Source organism: Anolis carolinensis, chromosome 3, assembly GCF_035594765.1.
Source record: "Anolis carolinensis isolate JA03-04 chromosome 3, rAnoCar3.1.pri, whole genome shotgun sequence".
NCBI classification, from domain to species: Eukaryota; Metazoa; Chordata; class Lepidosauria; order Squamata; family Dactyloidae; genus Anolis; species Anolis carolinensis.
The window spans coordinates 164,058,743-164,084,940 of NC_085843.1; the positions used below are offsets into that span (position 1 = coordinate 164,058,743).

The 26,198-nt window shown below is 37.0% G+C and overlaps 1 protein-coding gene across 7 annotated transcripts in view; it reads right to left on the minus strand.

The window, feature by feature from the left end:
- vti1a (vesicle transport through interaction with t-SNAREs 1A) overlaps positions 1-26,198 on the minus strand; it is a 381,072-nt gene that overhangs the window by 95,253 nt on the left and 259,621 nt on the right. Inside the window, exon 9 of one of the 7 annotated variants that reach the window (XM_062975755.1) lies at positions 10,360-11,446. The exons of the other annotated variants lie outside the window; for them this stretch is intronic. Coding sequence (XP_062831825.1) covers positions 11,407-11,446 — 40 coding nt within the window. The 3' untranslated portion in view covers positions 10,360-11,406. Of the gene's footprint in view, positions 1-10,359; positions 11,447-26,198 lie in introns of those variants that run through there. 7 annotated transcript variants of the gene reach the window in all.

Here is a 26,198-nt window from a genome sequence, read left to right on the forward strand (position 1 = left end):
TCCTTTATCCCTTCTTCCGCTGACGAGGTTCCGCTTTCTGCTTTCATCCGGGTCTTTAAGGCTTTCAGTGACGCTCGCTATCTGTAGACTAAACACCAAGCTCTCAAGGTCGGTATTTAACCCTTCACAGTCCTGTGCACATGGCTTTTTGGGCGATTTAAGGACGAATTAAAGGCAACTCCTTTGGGTATAGTTCTGTTTGCCTTTCAACCCTTGCATTAACGTTCCCTTGTTTGGGTTTACTTAGAATAAATGTTTAGATACCCTTCTGTTTTCCCATCCAAAGTTTTAAGGGGGGTTTACCTTAGACGTTCTTCGCTTCTTCGCTTCTTTCTTCTTTCTTCTTTGCCTTCAGATTTTCAGTCTTTCTGACTGCACTTTTGTTTATCTGTGTATCGATCCACTCTTACACTCCTTTACAATTCATCTTATATCCTTTTGATTTTGGGAGTATGGCTAGGCTTCTGTTTTGGACCCTCTTGTCCCCAGCCTCTTCAGACCCGCTGCCACCGCCCGTTCTCTGATCTTTCCGCTAATCTCCTTGAGGGGGAATCAGCCATAAGATCCGCGATAAGGGTCTCGGTGGGTTCGCAGTCTCCCAGGAACTCGATCCGCCCAGGAGAGGGGGCGAAAAAAGCTGCCCTGCCTGGTCTGTTCAGAGGTCGGTGTTCGCAAGCTTCACGAGCACCCATCCAGTCGCCATGCTGCCATACCCGGAAGTCCCAAAATCGTGATCTTTTAATATATATTATACAGAGCAATATTTTCTACTTGTCGCATGACCTTGACAGATTGGAAAGTTGAGCCAAACCTAACAAAAGTAATTTCACCAGAGATAATACATGTGAGCGAGGGAAAGGGCAAGATGTGTGATACCTCATTTGAAAGTATTGCTTGTGAAAATGAAATTGAAGTTTGCAAGCTAAACACAAGTCATCAGTGTGATGAAACAATTAAAAAAAAACCAATGCAGTTTTGGGCACCACTGACAAATATCTAGTGTTCAGATCAAGGGCCACTAATATCTGTATCCATGGATACAGAAATCCATGGATGCTTAAGTCTATGGATGTAATAAAATGGTTTCCCTTATATAAAATGCTCAAATCAAGGTTTTCAAGTCAGAGATGGTGAAATCCATGGATACAGAATCTGTTGATACAGAGAACTGACTGCACCATGGTATTCTGCTTTGATCACCTGGAATGTTTTGTTCAGTTCTGGGCACCACAGTACAAAAAGGATAACAACAACCTGTAATGTTTCCATAGAAGAGAAATGGAGATTATCATAGTCCCGAAAAGCCCTACGATGAGCAATGGAGGGAGCAGCGTATGCTTAGCGTGGAGAAGACTTGGAGGTGACATGATAGCTCACTTTATATATCTAAACTGATATCATGTAAGATTAACTAATTTGATTTTCAGCTGCACTAGGTACCAGAATCCACATTAATGGATTCAAATGATAACAAAAGAAATTCCACTTAAAATTACATGGAGTCTTTACCGCAATGGCTGTTCAACTTTGGAGTAGACTGTTTCATAGAATGGTGGAATCTTCATCTTGGGAGGAATCAGAAAGAGATTTAAGGGGCATATTTCAAGAATGTTTCATTTGTACATTCCTGAATGTCAGACCCCTTCTAATTCTAACTTTCTATTATTTCAAGGCACAATTCATATTTTGGCAAATTACTTTGTGTGTGTGCATGTGCCTTCAGGTTCTATCAACCTATGGGGACTCCAGAAATTTCATAGGTTCTTCTTGGTCTCCCATCTAGGTACTAAACAGGGTTGGCCCTTCTTAGATGGGATATGGTGCATTTAGGTTATTCCTTCGAACGGAATGGAAGGTATCACATTTTACCAAGCTTTTGTAAAGGCCACTCTTTCTCCGAGTTTCTGCAAATCCTTTAAATAGCAAGGTAGAACAAAGTATGTATAAAGAAAATCTTTGAACAACAGCACTGTTTTAAAAAGTGATATAGTCACTGTATCCATCTGGAGGGATACATCAATCAGTTTCTGCCTGAAAAACCTTTTAGTGAGTTCTACCCCAACTCTTCTTTATACTTCAGAGAAGCTAATTTCAGCACTAAAGATGAAACAAACTCTTTCCAAGAATGTTTGTTCATTTTCTGAACAAATAACCAACATCATTTTATATGCCACTGTTTTTAGAGTAGGCAGTTCAACTCTATATAGCTCAGAATTAACTGAACGAAAAAAGCACTAGCAGTAATAAGAAAAAATATTTTTGGACTATAGGGCAATTTTCCTGTTTCATAACCCTAGTGCCTGGCTTGTCCTGTCAAATATAAAATACCCTAGTATGTTTTTGCTACTTTTTCTTTTGTATATTCTCCATGTTGTGTCCATTTTCCTGCTTATGAACACATCACTGCAAAAAAGGAAAAGTATGGTATATAATATAATACAAGGTAAGTTAGGTTATTGTTATACACTTCTATTGTAATGTAGTCCCTTGTATGTTACGATTATAACATCAACTTATATATAAAATACTGTATAGGTAACTACTGTTTTAAACCATCTCGGGTCTGGATTGGGTTTAAATTAACCCGGTGATTGACCGTAACCCCGTTCCTGTCGTTTATCCAAATAATAATCTTAAACTTAGTTATGGTATCAATTCAAACAAAGTACAATACAGTACAATGCTGTATATATAGTATCCAGATGGATTTATTCAATCCTCAGTCTGTATGTATACAATATAGTAATGAAGAATAGTTATAACATCACATCGGGTGTGAATTCAGTTAAAGCTAATTCAGTCTCTAGTCTTAAATCCAGTTCTAATTCATGTAATTGTTGATTCTCAATACAGTCCTATCGTCATCTTTTTTGCTGTGTATAATAGACATCTGTGCGTTTAGCTATGAACACAACACTGTCAGGTCATACTTGCTTAATTTCCATCCCATCTAACTTTCAGAGGTCATTACTTAGATTGCTTGGGTTGCAAAATTTTGTGTTTACAGAAACTGCAAAAGGATCAAAGATGGTACTGTAGACCAATTTTTAAAGACACCAACATCTTACTATATGCATGAAGAAGCGTCAGCATGTTTTTATTATCTGTCATGGATAGAAAGTATGAAGTACCAGGAAGATGTAAAATATTTACAGATAAACTGAGAGTAAGGTATGCCTGGTAGATGTGGTTGTGTTATAGGCATGAAATCCTAATAGATACCAACCCCAGCTTTACATGCTATACATCAAGAATGTATATAAAGATTCTATAGATGCTACATGAAATTTATTTATGCTAAAACATTTAAGAGTATTCAGATATTATTATCTGGACTTTAAAAAAATCTTCCCTGATTCCAAACTAATTTGTCTGATTCCGTCCAAGTGCATTTAAAATAAGTTGTCAATAGTGGCCAATAGATTCTTTCAATGGAAGGATTGGATCTACCAGATTAAAATAATTGTCTCAACTAGTTTTCTCATGAGGTTTTAATACCAAGACACATTTTTGTGCAAAATGACCCTCCTTTTTAGTCACCAACTTCTAAACATTTTTGAATCATGGGCATTTAATGTCTGGAGAGGTCTTAAGTGCTTAATGAAAACTATCTTCTAATATCTGATCTTTCATAATTCCTCTGATTCTAGAAGAGAGTAGGAAATTTTGTTAGATTTGGATTCTGAACAAGATAAGATCACTTTTGAATATTTATTGTACACTCAATTGAGTCTATAAAATGATTTAACATAAGACTTCCTTCAAGAGTATCTCTCATTTCACTTTTCCATACTCAGACAGAATCTTGGGTTCTCTAGTAGTCTCATTGCAAACCCAAAGCTATATCTTTCCTCCTGCCTTTAGGGGCCAGTGTAGCAGTGTAGACTAATATAATCCAGTTCAGATCAGATAATCTGGATTTTATATGGCTGTGTAGAAGGGACCTAAGACTCAAGATTTAAAATAAAATTCCAATGTCCTTTCAGGGATTGTGGATAATTTGATTCATCCATCTCTTGTCGTTGAACTGATATAATCTATGGGTGCCTTCAGTGGGAAAATGTTATGTTATACCGCTAATAAACCTCATAGGTAAAGGTACAGGTTTTCCCCTGACATTAAGTCTAGTTGTGTCCGACTCTGGTGTTCATCTCAATTTCTAAGCCAAAGAGCTGGCATTGGCTGTAGAACCTCCAAGGTCATGTGACTGGTATGACTGCATGGAGTGCCGTTACTTTCCCACCAGAGCAGTACCTATTGATCTACTCCCATTTGCATATTTTCGAACTGCTAGATTGGCAGATGCTGTGGTTAACAGCAGGAACTCACTCCACTCCCCAGATTCAAAACGCTGACCTTTCTGGCAGCAAGTTCAGCAGTTCAGCGATTTAAGCTGCTGTGCCACCCTGAGCTCCTAATAAATCTTATACTGATAGCTATATTCTAAAGAAAAGCTTTTCCTTAAAACAGGCACAATAACCACATATGGCACTATGCTTGCCCTGTGGGACCTAAACATGTGGACTGCCAATCCAAATTAATCTTACCATTTCCACCTAAAACAATTGAATCAAGTCTGTTTATTAACAAAAATAAACAAGATCTGTTTGCTTTACACTTCTTTGAAACACAATTAACCATGCTATCTTCTTCATTCCAAAAGCCACCTTCCCTAATTAGGGTTAATTAATTAATTAACTAATTAAAACAACATTATACATCTATTTGTAAGCATAGTAATATCCAAATAACACAACTATGATGCTAATTTTACATGTTTAATACATAGTCCTCCAGATGGCTTCGGACTAATAAAGTATAATAAGGTGGAATATATTACTCAACAACAGCCATCATATTTTCCGTTTAACCAGGTAAATCATGTCAATAATAATAAGATTGTTTAAAATAATTATTATAATTCTTAACATTATGGTTAAAATGTACAGGCAATCCCCGAGTTACAAACAACTTTGTACCTTTGGCTTACAAACAACAAGTGAGAGAAATATACCCCTAGGAAGGGAAATTCACTCCTGAAAGACTTATCGTGGGGAAAAGGTGTCTCCACTGAAGCTTTATCACCACTCCTTATTTTCATAACAAGCCAATTTTTTCAAAATCCAGTTATCACAGGGACAGAAAGTGAGGTGAAATCTTCTGAACAGGGGAAGAGAAGGGTGTTAACCCTTACCTATGCTATCCAAAGCTTCTATATATCTCTCTATTTCTCTATCTATTGCTAGAGTTAAAATTTAAAAAGTACCTGTTCCAATTTACATACAAATTCAACTTAAGAACAAACCCACAGAACCTGGTAACTTGGGAATTGCCTGTATTCTACAGCACTTTAGTAAGTTACAGCTTGCAACAAACATATTATACCAACTCCCAATGATTACCACCCTATCAAGCATCCAACTGCCTGACAACCTGACTAAATCGAATTCTATGAACAAAGAAGATACTTACTCTTGTTTTATTTATCCAGTTAGTAATATTCCATGAGACCAAGAATAGTGTGCCTCTATTTTGTAAAGGCATAAGACCCCACGATATTATACAATTGTGAGCATCTCTATATTACTTCTCTCCTCTGTTTCACTTTTCTTTCAGGTGGATGTATATTAAAATTTCCAGTCTGAGAGTCATTGCTTTGTGTCCATATTTGCTGGCAAATTTTTGTTAGAATTTGAGTGGATTCTATCTCTGCAGCTTGAAACAGATGTATTGTTATGCCATCTGTTCCAAACTATTTATTTTTCACAAATGCTTTGAGTGCATTTTCACTTCCCTTTATAATATTGTAAATTCACCTTCAAACAATTAATCATTGTATTTATCTATCATCTTTTCATTTGTTCTATTATACTAGTTTTTGGGTGTATTGTTTCCATTAGCTATTTATTTTTTCTTAATCATGTAGTGTGTTCTGCGAGTCATAAAACATCCCTACTTTTGGTTTAAATTTCCCTTAGATTTCTTAGATCTTGTAGATAAAATCTCTTCCACTTGTTATCTTATACTTCTCTGCATTGATAATTATAGCAGGTTTTTTTTGTCCCTGTGTACATGTCTGCATTGATAATTATAGCAAGTTTGAAGCCATTGTTCCGCATCCTAGTCTCCAGGGCAGTAGAAAACAAGCTTGCTCCCTCCTCCCTATGACTTTCCCTCACATATTTATACATGGCTATCATGTCTCCTCTCAGCCTTCTCTTCTGCAGGCTAAACATGCCCAGCTCTTTAAGCCGCTCCTCATAGGGCTTGTTCTCCAGACCCTTGATCATTTTAGTCGCCCTCCTCTGGACACTTTCCAGCTTATTTTTGCATAATGTTCTTCCAATTATTTGTAATTTTTGTAACTTACCATTATTGCAATAAGTATATTCCGTAAAACAGTGTTTCCCAAATTCTCCTCTTCCAAATGTTTTTCTTCAGCTCCCACAATTCCTACAGCTAGTAAGCTGGCTGGGATTTCCGGGAGCGGAAGTGCAAAACACCTGGAGGAGCAGAGTTTGAGAAACACTGCTGTAAAAGATGTGAGAGATATAATAAGTCACATCTACTAGTTCATCAAATATCCACAACTTTACACAGATGCACTCCAAAAATTCACATGAATGACCTCCTTGTGCTCATCTAGACATGGTTTCCTGAAAAGCTGGCACTTTAGACATGTTCTACAATACAGAGGTTTAATCTTGATTAGCCCACTATTTTTTTTCTTGCTTCTTGCATCACTGCAACTGGAAAAAATGGTAAAAATACCTATTTAAGATATTGGTGTTGTGGGTTATATTCCAAAACACAGATGTTTCACATGCAATGGTAATTGATTCCTGAGCAATTTATATGACTTGTGGTATCACTCCCATCTAATATTGATTTGGTATCCTTGGATTCCTGAAAGGTGAGCATCCTTTGTCATTTTCTGGATGTTTTGTTTGGAGTGGGTGGAAAAAAAGTAGTTTATGTGAATTTTGTGGCTTGTGGAATCTCTCCCACTTAGTATTGTATATCTCGTGAATTTGCTGAACATAGGACAGTTGAGGGCAATGTCAAATAAAATAATCTATAAGCTGCCACAAGATCCTATTGTCAGTTTTCCTACAAGAATACACACACAGAGAAAATAATAATCAAGTATGGCATAACGGCCCCCTCTTTAACAGCACCTTCTCACATTTTATTAAAATAAATTAATCCAGTCCTCCAACCCTAGTAACTCTTTTTTGTTTTTTTATCTTCCCTGTTATTAAATACATTGCGGTAGGGAAGTTATAACTCATATTTACTTTAAAGACCTATTTAACTTAGGGATTGATGTGTAAATAAAGAATTCAAAAAAGTATTCCATAAACAAAACAAAAAAATTATTTATTTATTTGAATTTACTTATAAGGAGTTAGAAACCCACAGTAAACATCTACACATCTTCAATAAGCATATATCTATCTACGCACTTATTTATTCTGTATCTGGTTTTCTCTCATCTCCACTTTGGTGCTCAAGAAACCAGGGAAAAATACATCAGAACATACATTTTTCTGGAAACCCTATAATGATTGCATTGTTTTTGTACTGTTATGTGCTGGTATGCTTATAGTACTATAAAAAACAGGAAGGAATGGAAAACAAAATAGCTTTACTCTTTGCATAGAGCACTGACTATGAACACTCACCTGGGAAACTACGTAACAAAAGTCATCCCCCGCAATCTAAAGAAATCGTATTTTCTGCAGTCTACCTAATTCCAGATTGGAGATATATATATATATATATATATATATATATATATATATATATATATATATGTGATTTATATTTTAGCATGAACTCTGGGGGATACGAAACCCTTTCCTCAGCTCTTTAAGACTGTTCAAATAGCAAAGGCATATTAGAGAAAGACATACAATTAAAAAATTGAGAAGAAGAAAAGAAAAAGCCATCAATTTACCATAGTATTCTAACAGATTATTGATGTAAAAAAGCTCAGCTGCACAAAACCATGTAATAGTCCACATGTTCACATGAGCCCCTACTCTAACTTCGAATCATATGTTTCAGTCTCAGGAAATACTTAGTTGAACATTTTTAGAGAATTAACTCCTTCAAACTAAGAGAAAGCGTCTGTAATATTATTTGCAAATTTCTTGCTGAAAGATGTCCACCACTTAAATAGAACAAGAGCACATGCACTGTCAAAACTACATTTTAAGTGGTTATTGCATGCATTATATTTAGGAAAAGTCCTATTTCTAGTGGGAGAAATAGTACAGGAACAAGGTATTTTGAGACTGCACCAAACTAATCTTTATCTAGCATTCTATAAATTGTTCACTTTGACGAAGTATCAATTCAAATGTCCTGTGACCTGCTTGGGGTGATGGTGGCTATGACATTCACCAACAACTGTTTGGAAGTCATCCATTCTCATGCTATATCTGTACTCTATATAGTTTGCTTAAAACCTCCTTCATCATGACAGAGTAGCTCAACCTAATCTAAATGTTTTGATCTATTACAAATGTGGAAAATTAGACACTAGCACAAAAAGGCAGTTGCTTTCAAACACTATGCTTAAGTGGCCTTCGCTGCACAGCATGGGGGCAAATCAGACTCCTCCAATGGAAATTGCTTTACCTTTAGGTCTTTGGGTAATATGGGAAGAGAAAGTCAAAGCCTGCTTTTAAATGACAGAATTAAGCTAGATAACACTGCAAATTGATTCATTTTCCTAACAAGCCTAAGTGTTATCTAGTGTGTGTGGTTTTTTTGTTTGACCTTTCATGAAAACAAATAAGACAATAACTGGGATATAATCAGAAATAAAGCTATACAGTATAGAGTATTTGCTGTTGTATGCCTTCAAGCTGTCCTGACTTATAGGGAGTCTATCACAGGGTTTCTTAGCAGAATTTGTCCAGAATAACCTAACATGTTAATAATTTTTGGTGAGAGGTTAGATTTTTAAACATTTTAATAAAAGGTTATGCACATATGTGAATGTTTTGTTTCAACTCTTCTAGATTAGGTTGAGATAGGTAGTGACTTACCAGTCACTGCAGTTGCTACAATTTTTATCAACTACAGTAGAGTCTCACTTATCCAAGCTAAACGGGCCGGCAGAAGCTTGGATAAGCGAATATCTTGGATAATAAGGAGGGATTAAGGAAAAGCCTATTAAACATCAAATTAGGTTATGATTTTACAAATTAAATACCATAACTTCATGTTATACAACAAATTTGACAGAAAAAGGAGTTCAATACGCAGTAATGCTATGTTGTAATTACTGTATTTACGAATTTAGCACCAAAATATCACGATATATTGAAAACATTGACTACAAAAATGACTTGGATTATCCAGAAGCTTGGATAAGCGAGGCTTGGATGAGTGAGACTCTACTGTATTCATTTTTAGTCAATCTTTCAAGAAATGTTAAAATACTTGTTCACCTTAAATTACAACACGAGTTCTACTTAAATTAAAGTGAGTGATACAACCATGACTCTATAATGCAGGGAAGTGTTTGTCTGCATTCGTGTGTTTAAAATAATGACAAAAAATATTTCCATCATCACTATTCGGGATTCAATTTAGAATGGGGTGCTAAGGATGCTAAGAGTCAGGGTTGTAGCCAAGGGGGGGAGTTAGGGGTTCAACCCCCCCCCCCCAATTTTTCAGGTTTAAAAAAACCTGGTTTACTCATGAATGTGAACAGATTAACCAAAACCCCATGATTGTCCACTGAAGTTTATCTGTCTTGGGTGTCCACTGAAGTTTATTTCTAAATTATTTTGCGTTATGGAACTATTCACCTCCCCCCCCCCCCCGAATTTTTTTTCTGGCTTTGGTCCTACTAAGAGTACCAACAAATGAGGATGAAAGACCAAATTGACATAAAACTACTATAGAACTGAAAACAGTTTAACAAATCTTTTAATTGGCTTTCTACATCCAGTTTTGACAGCTCTAGTGCAACATGAAAAAATGAGGTTGGATAGATTTAGATGAGTATTCTTGGTCTTTGAGGAAAACAGTGTTTATGGATGGCTTCAGAGAGTGCTCTGGAGATTCAAATAGAATTGCATATATACAATCATAATCAAAAGCATCCTTTAATGCTTCTATCAAAATTTCCTAACACCTCAAGTTAAGTACTCTTAATTTAGCAGCCAGTGGAGCCACTGTTGATACATTGTATACTTTTGCTTCACTAAGTACAGTGTTCCCTCACTACTTCGCGGTTCACTTTTTGCGGATTCGCTGTTTTGCGTTTTTTCAATAAACTCTGTAAGACTATTATAAATAATAAAAAATTACAATTTACAGCCTAAGGGAGGGAAGAAGGAGAAGCCAAAGGGAGAGAAAAGGAGCCCAAGCAGCAATGGAAGGAGAAGGAGGCGATTTATCAACACACGATTGGTTGATAAAATAGTATATAACTACTAAAATAATATATAAATATTAAAATAAATATAGCATCCCTACTTTGCGGATTTTCACTTATTGCGGGTGGTCCTGGAACCTAATCCCAGCAATAAGTGGGGGAACATTGTATAAGGAAGGTTCACAGGTTTTGCCTTCATTGAGTTTTATCAAACTACATAAAATTTGTGTCACTTGGAAAACTGCTCACATCTTATTGGTTTTGCTACTTCAGAAGAACTAATCTGGTTATATGCATATTACAATATTCTGGTGCATTAACATGCAGTACAATAATGTACAAAATTATATTCTAGTTGTCCTTATCAAAATGTTGAGAAAAGATTTTTGATGTATGAGTTATATGGAGTATATATATAAGGTTAGGTCCATTAGGTCCTTATATAGTTATGCTGTAAAAGCTTTATGTATCTGCTAACGACATTGTGTCAACCATTTTTTTTACTGATTCTTTCTTCAAACCTTGTCAGGATCCTGGCTGCAGAGCACCAATAACCTTACAGAGAGGCCAGTCTCTATCTAATATCTTTATTAAAGAAATATATAAAATCAATAAAAACAAGTGAAGAATATAGTTCAGAAGCAGACCTTTCAGATAAGGTCAAATATAGTCCAGAAATGTATTGTCCAATATAAGATATTAGAGTTCAAAGTTTTAATCCACTTGACCGAAACACTTTGCCAAGCAATAGTGTGGGGAAATAACAGAGTCTTAAAGTCCAATGAAGCTTGACAACAAGGCTGGAAATAAACTTGATTCTCGACTAGATCCTTGACTGAAGGCAAGACGAACATGAAGCATGAAACAGAGTCCGTGGTAAAACGTGAGACAAGGCTAGGCTTGAAGCTTGATCCGGGAAGCAAGGAACTGGGATTACGAAGTCCACACACGATCTCTCTCCTTAAGCTGATCAATTGACTCCGCAAAGTATTCCTCGCGCCAAACACCTATATTGGGTCTCGTTTTCCCGCCAACAGAACTCTTTCCCTAGAGAACGAGAAGCGAAACCCAACTCTGTCCAGATGCATGACTCCTTAGAATTTCCCAAGGGAAGCAGACCTAATCAGCCATTTGTTTGGCAGCGATTCTCAGACTTCTGCGATTAGCCTCCCTGGCTCCCCTATCTTTAGAATAATTTTCCCTCCTGGAAAACGGGGGGGAGTTCTGCCCAAGGCCTGTTTGGCTGAATTCTTGTGGGCAAACATCAACATCCTGCAGGTGAAGAGGCTCCGGCTCCCATGTTTTCCTCTTCATATGCCACAATAGTACTAGGAACAGGACTACAAGGCCCATGAGTCATCACAAACCTTCACATCCCTTGAACTCAAACTCAAAGATAGAAATAAACGTGTTGGTTTAAAGATATAAATAAATGTATTGGTTAAATGTAGAGAAGAAATAAAGCAATATGTACTAACATTTAAAAACAACCATGACCACAGCATCATGCATGGTGATGTTGACATAGTAAAGACCAACAAAAAGAACACATTAAAAAGTAATTGCTAATGAATTCTATAAACATATGAAGGTAAAAGTGTAGATGATATTATAAAATCAAAGGCACAAATTACAAAAGAGCATTTTAGGAATGACAGTATCATGGGATGTACAATCCTAGGAACTCCAAGACCAGGAAACCATTTTAATGCTGTCTTCTTCCAAGTAAGGTGTTGCCACAAGCCCAACTACATTATATTGAAGCTGATAGCCTGCAATCCATCTATCACTATGAAGCTCTTAAAAGACTGGCCACCTGTGAAGTGAACTGTTTCTGCCCAGTGGTAAGAGCATGTGGGTAGGGACAGGAACAAGGAGAGAGGCTAATGCAGGCCAATTTGAGAGGCTCGGGTACACAAGTTGTTATCTCAAGGGTAGTTATTCCTCAATGAGAAAACACCCACACATTTCTGGTTAGCCAGAGAGACAGCCAAGTGACTTTCGCTGACACTGATGAAGATCACAATTCATCAAGGCAGACAAGAAGAAACAAGTCTAGCAACCTAGGTCATTTTTTGCAGAGGTTAGGAGGCCCTCAGAAGTACAGCCCTGATAGCCATCTCTTCTGAGAACAGATAAAGACTGCAACAGGTGCAAATGTAAGAAAAACAAGAAGATATCCACAGAGGTAAGCCAAAACCAGACAGACAACGGTATTGTTTCAGTCCTGTTAATGCCACTCTCTTTTTTGTGGAAACTGTAATGACCTACCACTAACAACACGTTCTCTTGTGGAAAAGGCAGTTAAGTCAACTCATCAAGTGTGCTCTTGCTTGCTTGTGCTCTTCAGAAAGAGATAGTTGTCGCTCCATATCTTTTCTGGCTGCTAAGCCTGTACACACACTATCTCATTCTACCTTCCTTGATAAGCAAAATGATGATACTTTAATGAGCTTAATTGTACATTCTTTAGGCTCTTGTTTTTTTGCCAGTTAGTTTCAACCGTCAGCAGTTTACTCCCCTCTTCTACTTTCTCCTAATCTTTACCTTCAACAGCTTAATAATTCCTCTGCACACAAGCCTTCTCCCTCTCCTTCTTGCATTACTGTAAATGGGCATCTTTGAAAAGAGGGTGGTGGGCAGCTTTTGGTACAGCAGTTACCAAGGATCCCTTCATCAAAGGAGCCTTTGTGAGCATGCTCTGGAATGAAGCCAATCAGACCATCTTGCTGTCTGTCGGAGGAAAATTCGCTTCTGGTATGCAAGCCGAGTCAAGCTCTGTAGACAGGGTGACTGCGCTCCTAGTTTAACCTGTCTTAGCTGAATGGTAAAAAATAAAGAAAATACGACCAGGAAAATTACCTGTTTGGCTCCAGACTGAATTAACTTGTTAATACAGAAGCATGTTTATTATTTCCTTTAAAAGTAACTGCATCTCAAATCTATTCATTAATGTTATCTGGTCAGCCTGCATGAAAAATGAAAAATTGTACAAATGCAATAAGGCTAAACTGCCCTGCAGGAAGGCCGTAATGTATTTTCTAATTGTATGGCACAGAAAAATAATAATACAGTAGTATTAACAAATGACGAGGGGCACATCTTTTTCTTATTTTGAATTATAACAGGCAGGAGAGATTCATTCTTAGCTTATGTCTTGTCAACTCTCTGTACTTGCTCTGCTATGATTAACCTTCCATTCAGACTTAGCACTGATATGTTAGAAAGGGCTGTGTGTGTACTTCATAGGTTCCACAGAATGTGGAAAGTTCTGTAAAAAGTTGAAAAGCTCAGATTTCACTGGCTTTAATCTATGTAGAAAAGTTGGAAAGTGTGTGAAGGCTACTTTTCAAGCCAAAGCCAACTCTTCCGATAACTCAGAGGAAACAAAACTACCATATATACTCGAGCATAAGCCGACCTGAATATAAGCCGAGGCACCTAATTGTACCACAACAACTCGGAAAACTTACTGACTCAAGTATAAGACAAGGGTGGGAAATGCAGCAGCTACGGGTCAAATTCAAAAATAAAAATAGAAATTAATAAAATTGCATTATTTTAGGCATCAGTAGGTTAAATGTTTTTGAATATTTATATAAAACTGTAATTTAAGATAATAAGACTTTAATAAGATAAGACTGTCCAACTCTGAATACCTATATACTCAAGTATAAGCTGACCTGAATAGAAGCCGGCCAGGACCCTCACTCAAGTATAAGCTGAGAGGAGCTTTTTCAGCCCTAAAAAAGGGCTGAAAAACTAGGCTTATACTCGAGTATATACAGTACTCTGTTTAGGTAGCTGTCTGTACCATCTTCAGCTTCTGTTTTAATTGACATCAATTAAGTTCTTATAAGTTCTTTAATTTTGTGAACATTAGAGTCAGAATGGTATAACTATCGATTTTGCATAATATAGAGAAGTTTTAGTTTCAGTTAAAATATAGACCATTATTCCTGAAGTTTTAAGCATATTTTCTGTAATCCATGGCAAAGGATTTAATTTTAAATAGTATTATTTTTAAGCTGCATTACAAGAAGACAGTGGGAATTCATATTGCAGAACATCCTGGATGAGAACAGAATTCCATTTGGTTTCTCCATCTTTGTAGTCTTTTGCAAGTCACATGTTCTATAGATTCATCTCCCTGTCTGCTAATTTGAATTTAGAACATGAGATGGCACACAGTTAAGTGCTTTTGTTCTGAGCTTTGTTTTCTTTCTTTCTTTCTTTCTTTCTTTCTTTCTTTCTTTCTTTCTTTCTTTCTTTCTTTCTTTTCCAGAGCCCACCCTACCCCTACAACTCAAATTTCCTTTGAATACCTCTCCACTTCTGTGGTTTCCTTCTGCTCTCTGCATCCCCTTGAGTTCTGCTTTTGTGTTTAAGAAACACCTTGTAAGTGCCAGGCAGGAATTTCCCAACACTTTGTCTCATATTAAGAAAGTGATAATAGGAACAATAGAAATTTATATTGAGGAAATTGACAAAATTGTAGAATTTCAGTGACCATGGGGCTTTTGCTGTTTGCATTGTGTCCGCTATAGATATTTCCTTTCGTGGTCATTTTAGAAAACAAAGAAGTTGAGATTACAGTGTGAAGTTAATAATCATAAGAAATGGTAAAATGCACTCAGATATGTAATGAATTGGTACAAGATGCTCAATCAGAAATAGCATTTACTGTGTGGAACTACCATTCTGCTTTTGCCAGAAGAGTCAAGATGCTCTCAGAAGTGCCAGTTTGGAATCATTGGTGCAAGCACAGTACATTTTTGTGTGTGTTTTTATGGAAATGTTGCTATTGTTTTCTAAATGCAGCTGGCTAACCCACATCTGTTCCAGTTTGGTTCTAAGAGACATCTTACCTGAATCTAACAATTCCTTTGAATACAAAATCTCTGTTACAGAGAGATGTTCACTAGGACTAACCTAAAACAGTGGTTCTCAACCTGAGCTCCTCAGATGCTTTTGGCCTTCAACTCCTAGAAATCCTAACAGCTGGTAAACTGGCTGGGATTTCTGCGAGTTGTAGGCCAAAAACATCTGGGGGCCCCAGGTTGAGAACCACTGACCTAAAAAGTTACTGAAAACATAGCTTTGCTTTTACAATATGATGCATGTGGGAAATTGTTCCCAATGTTTCAAATTGCAGCAAGAAGTAAGAAGCTCCAGAAGAGTACAGTGTTCCCTCACTTATCGCTGGGGTTAGGTTCCAGGAACACCCGCAATAAGTGAAAATCCGCAAAGTAGGGATGCTATATTTATTTTAATATTTATACATTATTTTAGTAGTTATACAGTATTTTAAGTCTTTATCAACCAACCGTGTGTTGATAAATCGCCCTCTTCTCCTCCTGTTGCCACTTGGGCTCCTTTTATCTCCCTTTGGCTTCTCCTTCCTCCCTCCCTTAGGCTGTAAATTGTAATTTTTTATGATTTATAATAGTCTTTTTAGCATTTACTGAAAAACCGCAAAACAGCGAATCCGCGAAAAGTGAACTGTGAAGTAGTGAGGGAACACTGTACTTTCAGGGCACTGGAGTGGACTGCATGGCTGGGATTTTATAAACACCTACCCACTGGGATGCTGATATGGTGTTGAGGCCCGATTGACAGATACTCAGGAGGAAGGAATCAAATAAATCAAACAATTTATTGACTTCTACTTGTATTTAGTAGCTTGATTCATGTGGACTGCTAACATGCTTTCAAAGATAAAAAGGTAAAGGTTTTCCCCTGACGTTAGATACAGCTAAAAAGGAGATTTTTTTTTAATATTACGAAATCATTGTTTGAGAGCTATTTGAAGACTGGACAAAGTTCCTTGTTATTGAATGACTTTACGAGCCTGTTGCTTTTTGTTTATACCTTATACTCTTTATCTGAAACAGACAAAAGTTATCTGTGTAACACCTTTCATTCGAATGCACTTAGGAAATATGCTTTATAGTGGTTCTATTCAAATTTCTCCATTCTTGCTTTCTATATCAGAAACGGAAGTATTTTGTCTGCAGCCACAAGAGGACATCTCAAAATGGATGATTCAAGGACAACCAGTGTTCAAAGAACCCAATCACAGTGTGTTGCATTTGATATTAATTCAATACAGACACAGCAAAATATATTGCCGATGGTGCTTGGATAAAGACACTGAATGAGGAATCCCAGCTAAAATCAGGTTTCCCTAAAGACATCTGCCAGTCTCTTTTCCTGCTCTGTTTCCCCTACCTTAAGAGAGAACTCTGCAGACTACTTAGAGAACTGCATCAGGACAACAAATTAGGAAAAGTACTTCTTGTGTTGACTATCCATACTGAAACAAAAAAGTGAGGGATTGAGCAGGGTTACATATAGTTGCTGTGGTTGGCACAGAACTGGTGTGGAGTTATGGAAATCAGATATACTGTCTAAAAACACCATTTTGGGAAACAAAGATGTGCTTTGTGTGTTCACCAGAACATATTTTTTCCCTAAGACCTTACTCAACGAAGTAACTGTAGCTGTGTTTTGCTACTGTCCCACAGAAAGATGAAAACAGGGACAGGCAGGCAGCCTTGCGTTAGACACATATGTTCCAGATGTCAAAGTATTAGGCTTCTTTTTTTCACAGGTACAGATATTCATCTTTTTTTTTTTTACTGTTTATTTAAAAGCCAATCTCTTAAAGTAAAAACATCAGGAGATTAGAAAAAAAACAGTAGAAACACATAAGGTTAGGAAAAATTATAAAGAAATACATTTTTCTTTAATAGTTTGTAAAAAGGCACAATCTGATGTACTGGTCTTTTCAGAACAAAGGACTTCTTTCTCTACAATTTAGTTTACACCCACTATGCTGCCATTACCGAGTTATGTATTTACTTTTTACTAAGTTACAGAGCCCCAAGAACCTGAATAAAATTAGACTCGATAAAACAGATTTTTTACTTCTATTTGGAAATTCTAATTTAACTATACTGTGCTAATACAGTAGAGTCTCACTTATCCAACATAAACGGGCCAGCAGAATGTTGGATAAGTGAATATGTTGGATAATAAGGAGGGATTAAGGAAAAACCTATTAAACATCAAATTAGGTTATGATTTTACAAATTAAGCACCAAAACATCATGTTATACAACAAATTTGACTGAAAAAGTAGTTCAATACACAGTAATGTTATATAGTAATTACTGTATTTACGAATTTAGCACCAAAATACAGTAGAGTCTCACTTATCCAACATAAACGGGGCGACAGAATGTTGGATAAGCGAAAATGTTGGATAATAAGGAGGCATTCAGGAAAAGCCTATTAAACATCAAATTAGGTTATGATTTTACAAATTAAGCACCAAAACATCATGTTATACAACAAATTTGACAGAAAAAGCAGTTCAATACGTAGTAATGCTATGTAGTAATTACTGTATTTACGAATTTAGCACCAAAATATCATGATATATTGAAAACATTGACTACAAAAATGCATTGGATAATCCAGAACGTTGGATAAGCGAGGCTTGGATAAGTGAGACTCTACTGTATCATGATGTTTTGAAAACATTGACTACAAAAATGCATTGGATAATCCAGAACGTTGGATAAGTGAGACTCTACTGTAGTTCCATTCTCTTGTCATCTAGATTTTTTGTATTTACATTACAAACCAAATAAATTTTGCAGCCTCTGTCTTGTGTTCTACAATCTTTTATTGATGGCAGGAGGAGAAATTGATAGATGTCTCACAAACATCTTCAAGTAATTTTCCTTCATTTAAGCACACTAATTGCAAATTATTGGCTTCTCAATAAACAATATAGCATTATACTAAATGTTGTGAAGAGTTGTTTCTATGCTATATTGAAGCCTTCTCAAAATGGAAAACCTTCTCAGTGATGACCCCTCGGCTATGGACCTCCTTCCCTGGCAAGATTAGATCAATCTCCTCGCTCCTGTCCTTCAGAAAATGGTAAAAACGTGGCTATGGGACCAAGCCATTGGGACAGCGCAATAATGGCAGCAATAGGAAATTTCACCCTGCTGACTAGATTCAGTATGGCTGATCTGAGATGGTTTAAAACAATTGATTTTAAAGTGGAGATAACTGATTTTAATGTTTATGTATTTATAATTTACTAGCTGTGCCCGGCCACGCGTTGCTGTGGTGAAGTATAGTGGTATGGGAAATAAAAGTATTGAGGAATCGGTGGTAGTTAAGGTAAAGGGTAAAGGTTTTCCCCTGACATTAAGTTCAGTCGTGTCTGACTCTAAGGGTTGGTGCTCATCTCCATTTCTAAGCCGAAGATCCGGCGTTGTCCGTAGACACCTCCAAGGTCATGTGGCCACTGGCACGACTGCATGGAGCACCATTACCTTCCCGCTGGAGCAGTACCTATTGATCTACTCACATTTGCATGTTTTTGAACTGCTGGGTTGGCAGACGCTGGGGCTAACAGTGGGGGCTCACTCCAATTCAACCGTCAACCTTTCGGTCTGCAAGTTCAGAAGCTCAGTGCTTTAACATGCTGCGCCACCAGGGGATATTATTTCCTAAAGTTTGTTAATATACAATATTTCTGATTGTTCCTTTTTTTGTCTGTGGGAGGCAAGTATGAATGCTGCAATTAGCCAAAATGATTAGCATGTAATGGGCTTTCAGCTTTAAAGCCTGGCTGCTTCCTCCCTGGGGGAATTTTTTGTTGGGAGATGTTAGCCGGCCCTGATTATTTTCTGTCTGGAATTCCCTTGTTTTCAGAGTGTTGTTCTTTACTATATTTTATGTGCTTCTACTGTCTGTGTAGATGAAGAAGTATCCATATGCATTGCTTTAGTGCACACACTAAAAAAAAGGCTGTGGCCCTCAGAAAACAGAGGATTTGCTAGACTTTGGTGATAGGAATACTTTGTTGGGAGGTGTTAGCTGGCTCTGACTGTTTCTTGTCTGGAATTCCCCTGTTTTCAGTGTGTTGTTCTTTATTTAGTGTTCTGTTTTCAGAGATTGTATTGTTCTATTATACCACAGTAATTTTTATATATTCTGATTTTAGTGTTTTTGAATACTTGGAGCCAGATTGTGTTCATTTTCACGGTTCATAGCAACATAATAATAATAATAATAATAATAATAATAATAATAATAATAATGATAGTAATAATAATGACTTTGGTAATACACACTGCTTCTCTCCCTCCTCAACTTCCTTTCTGCAAGAATACTTTCTTGGAAGGTGTTAGCAAGCCCTGATTGTTTCCTTTCTGGAATTCCCAATTTCTCTGCATTCAGAGTGCTGCGCTTTATTTACTGTCCTGGCTTTAGAGATTATATTGTTCTGTATTATTATACCTATTTGGCCTATTTTTCTAGGTTTTTTTGATATAAAAACACAGACTGGATGAGTATGTCTTTTGTGGCCAAATTTGGTGTGATTTGGTCCAGTACTTTTGTTGTTTAAGTTAAGGGAAAAACGGTCAGAACATTTTTTTATATATATATATAGATTTTATGTTCCGGCATTGAATGTTTGCTGTATATATGTTGTGTTCCACCCCGAGTCCCCTTCGGGGTGAGAAGGTCAGAATATAAATGCTTTAAATAAATAAATAAAAACCATGTCTTAGTTCCAGAGCTTGGGAAAGTATACATCATCCAGGCAGCATGTCAACCTATACAGGACAAATGAGGTATCCCCCAAATCAGGGTTGTTTCATTCATGGAAATATATCCTGGATCTAAATCCAAGTATGGGCAAGGGGAGCATTGTTTTATGTTTATTTTACTATATTGACATGACTGCTTAACAACTTCACTTCAAAAATACTTCACTTCTAAAGTGACAAAGTCCATAAACACATAGTAGTGATAACTATGCTACTGACCAAACGCCATGCTCAAAGAGGCGCTTTGCTATTAAAGAACCTCTGTCAAATCTTGCCAAGAAACCCTGTGATACGGTCACCTATAGCAAAGAATTTACCAAATATACATTTATAGACCTATTTGTTATTAGAAATTATTTTAAAATGTAAAAAAAGTGCTAAAAGCTAGAAATATGTTCCCATGCAAATCGTGACTGAAAACCTGTTGGTTACTTGCATTGAATCATTCTTTGATGAGTAGGTTAAGTCCTTTTGTTCAATGGGTCTCACCTAGCCAGGAAAAATAATAGAATTCATTGAAAAGGTGGTAGAATAAAAGAGAGTGGCTGCAAGTTTTATTGTTAGTAATGTAAATAAAAACATTAGTGTGTTTGTGTTGATGACTATTGACAAACATTTGGGCTGTAATAGAATCCACACCCGCCTCCACCCTGCTTTGCTATTTCAGCATCTAAAACAGAACCTGTGGCAGCAACTGAACCATGTAATATTCTATCACTTTAAATGTGAGTGTAACTATAAAAGTAACTAAAAGGTCCAGGTATATTGAAAAAAGAAGACATAAGACAGATTGGAGCACCCTGGATTCATACTTGAAAATAAATAAATAAATAAATAAAAGGAAGAAGAAGCATAAACTTTTATGAAACACACCGAAGCATATATACACATATAAACTGGCTCAAGGTTGTAAACGAACATTAGTAGATATAATGTTCGGAAAACAAGAAATGATGTTTCACAATGCAGAGGATCTGGAAGGGTCCGAATGGGTGTGGGTATTTTTTTTTTTTTTGCTTTTTGCTTTCTCTTTCTTTCACTCTTTCATCTATCCACTCAATTGTTCCCCCACTTTTAATGTATTTTGAAAAACATAAATAAAAATTAAAAGAAAAGAAAAGAAAAAAGAATGAAATTATCCCTTGCTACAGTACAGTAGTAATCAAAACTATTCATACCTTACGGACTTGATTTGAAATCAAATTATTTAGGTTTGGAAAAAGGAATTAATTACCAGCTCATTACATATTTTTAAAGAACGATAAATACGATTCTGTCCCCATTATAGCTAACTCATATCCCCAGATAGTATAATTATGCCTGACCTGATAAATGCACTTAGAGCTTCAATATCTCCAGTCCTATGCCAGAATATTGGCTTCCACTTGTTAATATAAAAACCTCCTTTCCTATCTTTTTCTCTCTGCCGCGCTCATTGTCCTGTCACTCCGTTAGGATGAATGGGCTTGCTGGGCACTTCACTAGTCATTTTAGCAAATACCCTTATTTGGTTGCAGATAGTTATTCACATATACATACAAACAACAGTAGATGTCAATGTCATGCTTATCTCAAAGAAAGGACAAGCCATCCCACTGTACTGAGTGTTGTATTACACAATGATCTCTTTTCAGCTGCAGGCCTTCTGGGAGCAACAGGCAGCATTTAAATTGCATTCTTTATACAAATGTTTTGTTCAAGCAAAGGTTCTTGGGGAAAAATAAAATCATCCACATTGGATCTTTTATGGAGAATTAGCAGTAGTAATTTTGAGTCATTGTTGGGGACATTTCCCTCTAAACTGATGTAAAGTAGAATGACCCTAAGAACCAAGTTCTCAGTTGCCACACTGATTGGTTTTCTCACCATTAACAGAGAGATTGTTATATGAAGCATGTTGATTTTCAAAATCTGCAACAGTGGGGTACAGTTTTCTCCATGTCCTTCTATCTATTTTATTATTCTATAATTGCATTTTCATGTTTTATAATCTTTTACAATGTCTTTTGGTGGTGGAGCAGTCTAAAAGGTGGATTAAAAATCTTACGTATGTGCTGATAAATACATACCTTCTAAAAGTGAGATTTGGAACAACGCCACAAGAATAAATTCCTGGAGCATTTTTTTTATATATAAAGCACCTTTGGAATAATGGTGACTGTTTTCTCAATTCCATAGACATTGAATGAATTTATGGAATTTTATGAATGGAAACTTTCAGGAACCTTTGAAGTCATTGGGGAACAACGTGAATATTATTTTTCCAGAAAAAAATAGACATTTTCAGAGAAATTGGGAAAACATGTAAATGTTCGCACCCTTTTATAAACAAACATTATGTTTAATTTAATCTAGCACAAAAATATATTGTTTATTTAGAATATACAATATGACTCTTTGTACTGGCAGGACTGGTACCTGTGGTTTCTCCTACTGATATCTAACAAAATATATCCTCTCTAGAAATTTTCTAGGTCCACCAAACAATTCTATGGCATGCTTCTGCTGGAAGTTGCCACAGAGTCACCCTAAAGGACCCAGAAAATTCCTAGAGGAGATACCTTTCTAGGAATTGTTTAGGTCTTCTGGCAGAGGTCATCCATTTCAATAAGGTTTTTCATTATGCATATTTTCCTGTTTCCATGATAAGTTCAGAAACCTATTATCTATGGATGTGGGCAGGAATGTAGCCGGAGAAGGGGGGCTTGAGGGGCTTCAGCCCCCCCCACCCGAAATTCTCAGGATGGTCCACGAGAAGGCCTTACATTTATTATTTAAACTGTTATGTTTATTCATATCATGATCTGATCACCATGCTCAATATATCCCACATGTATGGGGGTATTGGGATAACAATACAAAAGGTTTGCTAGGGTAGACCCTCTCCCACTCAGACTCAGCCCCCCCCCCCCGAACCAAAATCCCAGCCCCTCTCAAAACAAAATCCTGGCTACAAGCCTGGATGTGGGGGTACCTTTAAAAAAAATAATGGCTGAGATCCTGCATGGTTGTCATAGATATTTCTGTCAACACCCCACAACCCCAACAAAAATATCTTTAAGTCAGGCACCATTCCAACTGAAGGGTTTTCAAGATGCTGGGAAACAATGACTACAGTGCTCTCTCAGTCATGTGGTATACTCAAGTGAGTAGCTGGAGAAATTCCCCAGGGTCTTTCCACTGCTCCTTGTATAAAAATAATTTGTGATTGAGAGGGTACCGCCATCATAGTTACTTAGAGCTCTAATCTGCAGCATATCAAAAACCTTTTAGTTGAGGTACTGCCTCTCTTCGATTTTGTGTGTCACATTCAGTCAACAATGACGGTAAATGTGAATCCCAAAAGTTATATTTTAAGTCTGTTTTACAATCTTGTATATATGGAAGAGGATGCCAAACCATTTTTGTTACAAAAGGCTACAAGATCTTGAACTACAAGGAATACCTCAACTCTAAGAAACCTTGTTGGTTATCCCAATTGAGGAACTAACAAAAATAATAAACAGAATAAGCCATTAGCATGTTTAACACGCATTTGGGAAGGGATGGGGGAAAAAGGCTGGCTGCCATTTACTTTCCGGGCCCAATTCAAGGTGCAGGTTATCACCTACAAAGCCCTAAACAGTTTGGGATCCACCTACCTTAGAGACCGCATCTCCCCCTACGAACCCGCACGTTCTCTTCACTCGTCGGGGGAGGCCCTTCTCTCGCTCCCACCACCCTCGCAGTCGCGGTTGGTGGGGACGAGAGAGAGGGTCTTCTCCGTCGTGGCCCCCCGGCTTTGGAACTCGCTCCCTAGAGAGATCAGGCAGGCCTCTACCCTCCTCTCCTTCCGTAGGAGCTTAAAAACCTGGCTCTTTCAAAAGGCCTTTGATACTTAATTTGGTGTCGGACTGATCGATCTGCCCATTTTATAATAGCCCCATTCTCGAGGTGTTGTCAATGCTATATTGCACTTCGTCCATTTCAACTGTGAAATTACCTTCCCCATTTCGGCCAATTTCGGCACATGTTGCACTTTACCTGGGTTCTATGAATTAGTCTCCAGTGTTAATATTGTATGTTTTATGTTGATTTTAACGATTGTTTTTACTGTAATTGATGTTTTTATTGGATAACTGTTTTATTGCTGTGTTTTGATATTTGATTGTTTTATCGGGCAAGGCCCCATGTAAGCCGCCCCGAGTCCCTTTGGGGAGATGGGGTGGGGTATAAAAATAAAGTTATTATTATTATTATTATTATTATTATTATTATTATTAAAAGGAGGGGGTGATTTCTCACCCCCTTTATCACTCTCTGGCCTGGCCATCACTCCAGGTGAAGGACCCACGTTGTGGTCAGAGCCCGCTGTGAACAGAGAGTGGGAGGGGATGGCAAGGGTGGGCACCCAGTGGCACCAAACCATATTTGGTGCCCCTGGGTGGCAGGGACATCCCTCCACCTCTGTAGCGGCCAGGGGATTGCCCACCTGACCCACCCTGGGCCCCAAATGGTGTACACAATGTTGGTTTGTCCCCAGTTTGGTCAGTGTAGATTTGCCCTACATCATCTTCAACATTAGTACAAATGTAGGATTTCCCTGACAATGTAGGATTAATTAACATTTTTCTTCCCTAGTTTGAAATATGGAGATGGAAGTCTTCTAGAGAAAGCAAGTGTACACAAGTCATAAACACTACAAGTAAGTCATATACACTGTAAAGCTGAAAGTTAATGGCACCTTGATTCTGCCATACTCATTTTATTATTAAAACACAGTACTGAATTGTATTTATTAAGCCAAGAAATATAATGGGTATAGATATGGAATAGGAATCTCCTCTATATGGCAAAGCTCACTGCATGCCTTGGACTAACTGTTTTTTCATAGAATCATAGAATAGTAGAGTTGGAAGAGACCTCATGGGCCATCCAGTCCAACCCCCTGCCAAGAAGCAGGAAATCACATTCAAAGCACCCCCGACAGATGTAACACATGTCATAAACAAATGTCACAAATGTCATAAAGGTGGAATAATCTTAAGTGGAAGACATTCTTCATTCTTCATATCCTGAAGGCTGGGTAAGATAAAAAATATAATACAAATATTAAGACTTTAGTAGAAAACACTAAGGTAGAGACAGCTGCAAGAGTCAGAGCACTAAAGAGCGGTGGGCTTTTCCAGAGCCTTCTATTTCAAAATTAAAATATCTTGCACTTCAAAGCAATGTTCTTTCCTAGAACAACTAAGACAGCCTTAACAAAGACAAGGTGGGACATTGTAAGAGCCCAGCCTTATAACAAATCTTTGGAGCTGAATTATTTCCTTTCATCAGTCAGCCATCTTCTAATTACTATGCAAACAAATGCCACATTCACTTGCAATCCTTTATGTGTTTAGCTGATGAACCAAAAGTATGAGAATGGCTCCTTCAAAATCTGGAAAGACCTAATAAGTGAATTGTTTGAATCTGACACCAGCTAGCACTGGATTCAGAACATTTAAAAAATAGTTTGGAAGAATAAATATAACTTTTCACCTGAGGTATGAAAATCTTTATGAAATGTGATGTGTCCAGGAAAAAATTAATCATTCACCTGTAATATGAAGACTTTTAAAAATGCAACTATGTCAAGCAAGGCAGGTTCTAATGCAGATTTAAAACAAAACTGCATTGCATTACATCAATTTTTTCAAGAAAAAAGCTTAAAGCTCATGACCCATCCCACAATATCCATACCACCATCCTCACAGATATTTTCAAAGAGAACATTAAGCGGGTCTTTCGGTGGCATAATAGAATAATAATGGCAATATAGCAGCAACAAGTAATCTTGTGCAGTCTTTCCTGAATTGTAAAAAGAGTACCATACTACTTGGGTAATGAGAGTAATGAGTAATATAACTAGTTCTTTTTATTAAAAAGTCAAAAAGAATGTATTAAATGTAGATATGTTTTAAAATGAAAGTAGGAAGCTGTATGGAAGTACAGTAGAGTCCCACTTATCCAAGCCTCGCTTATCCAAGTTTCTGGATGATCCAAACCATTTTTGTAGTCAATGTTTTCAATATATCATGATATTTTGGTGCTAAATTCGTAAATACAGTAATTACAACATAACATTACTGTGTATTGAATTGCTTTTTCTGTCAAATTTGTTGTAAAACATGATG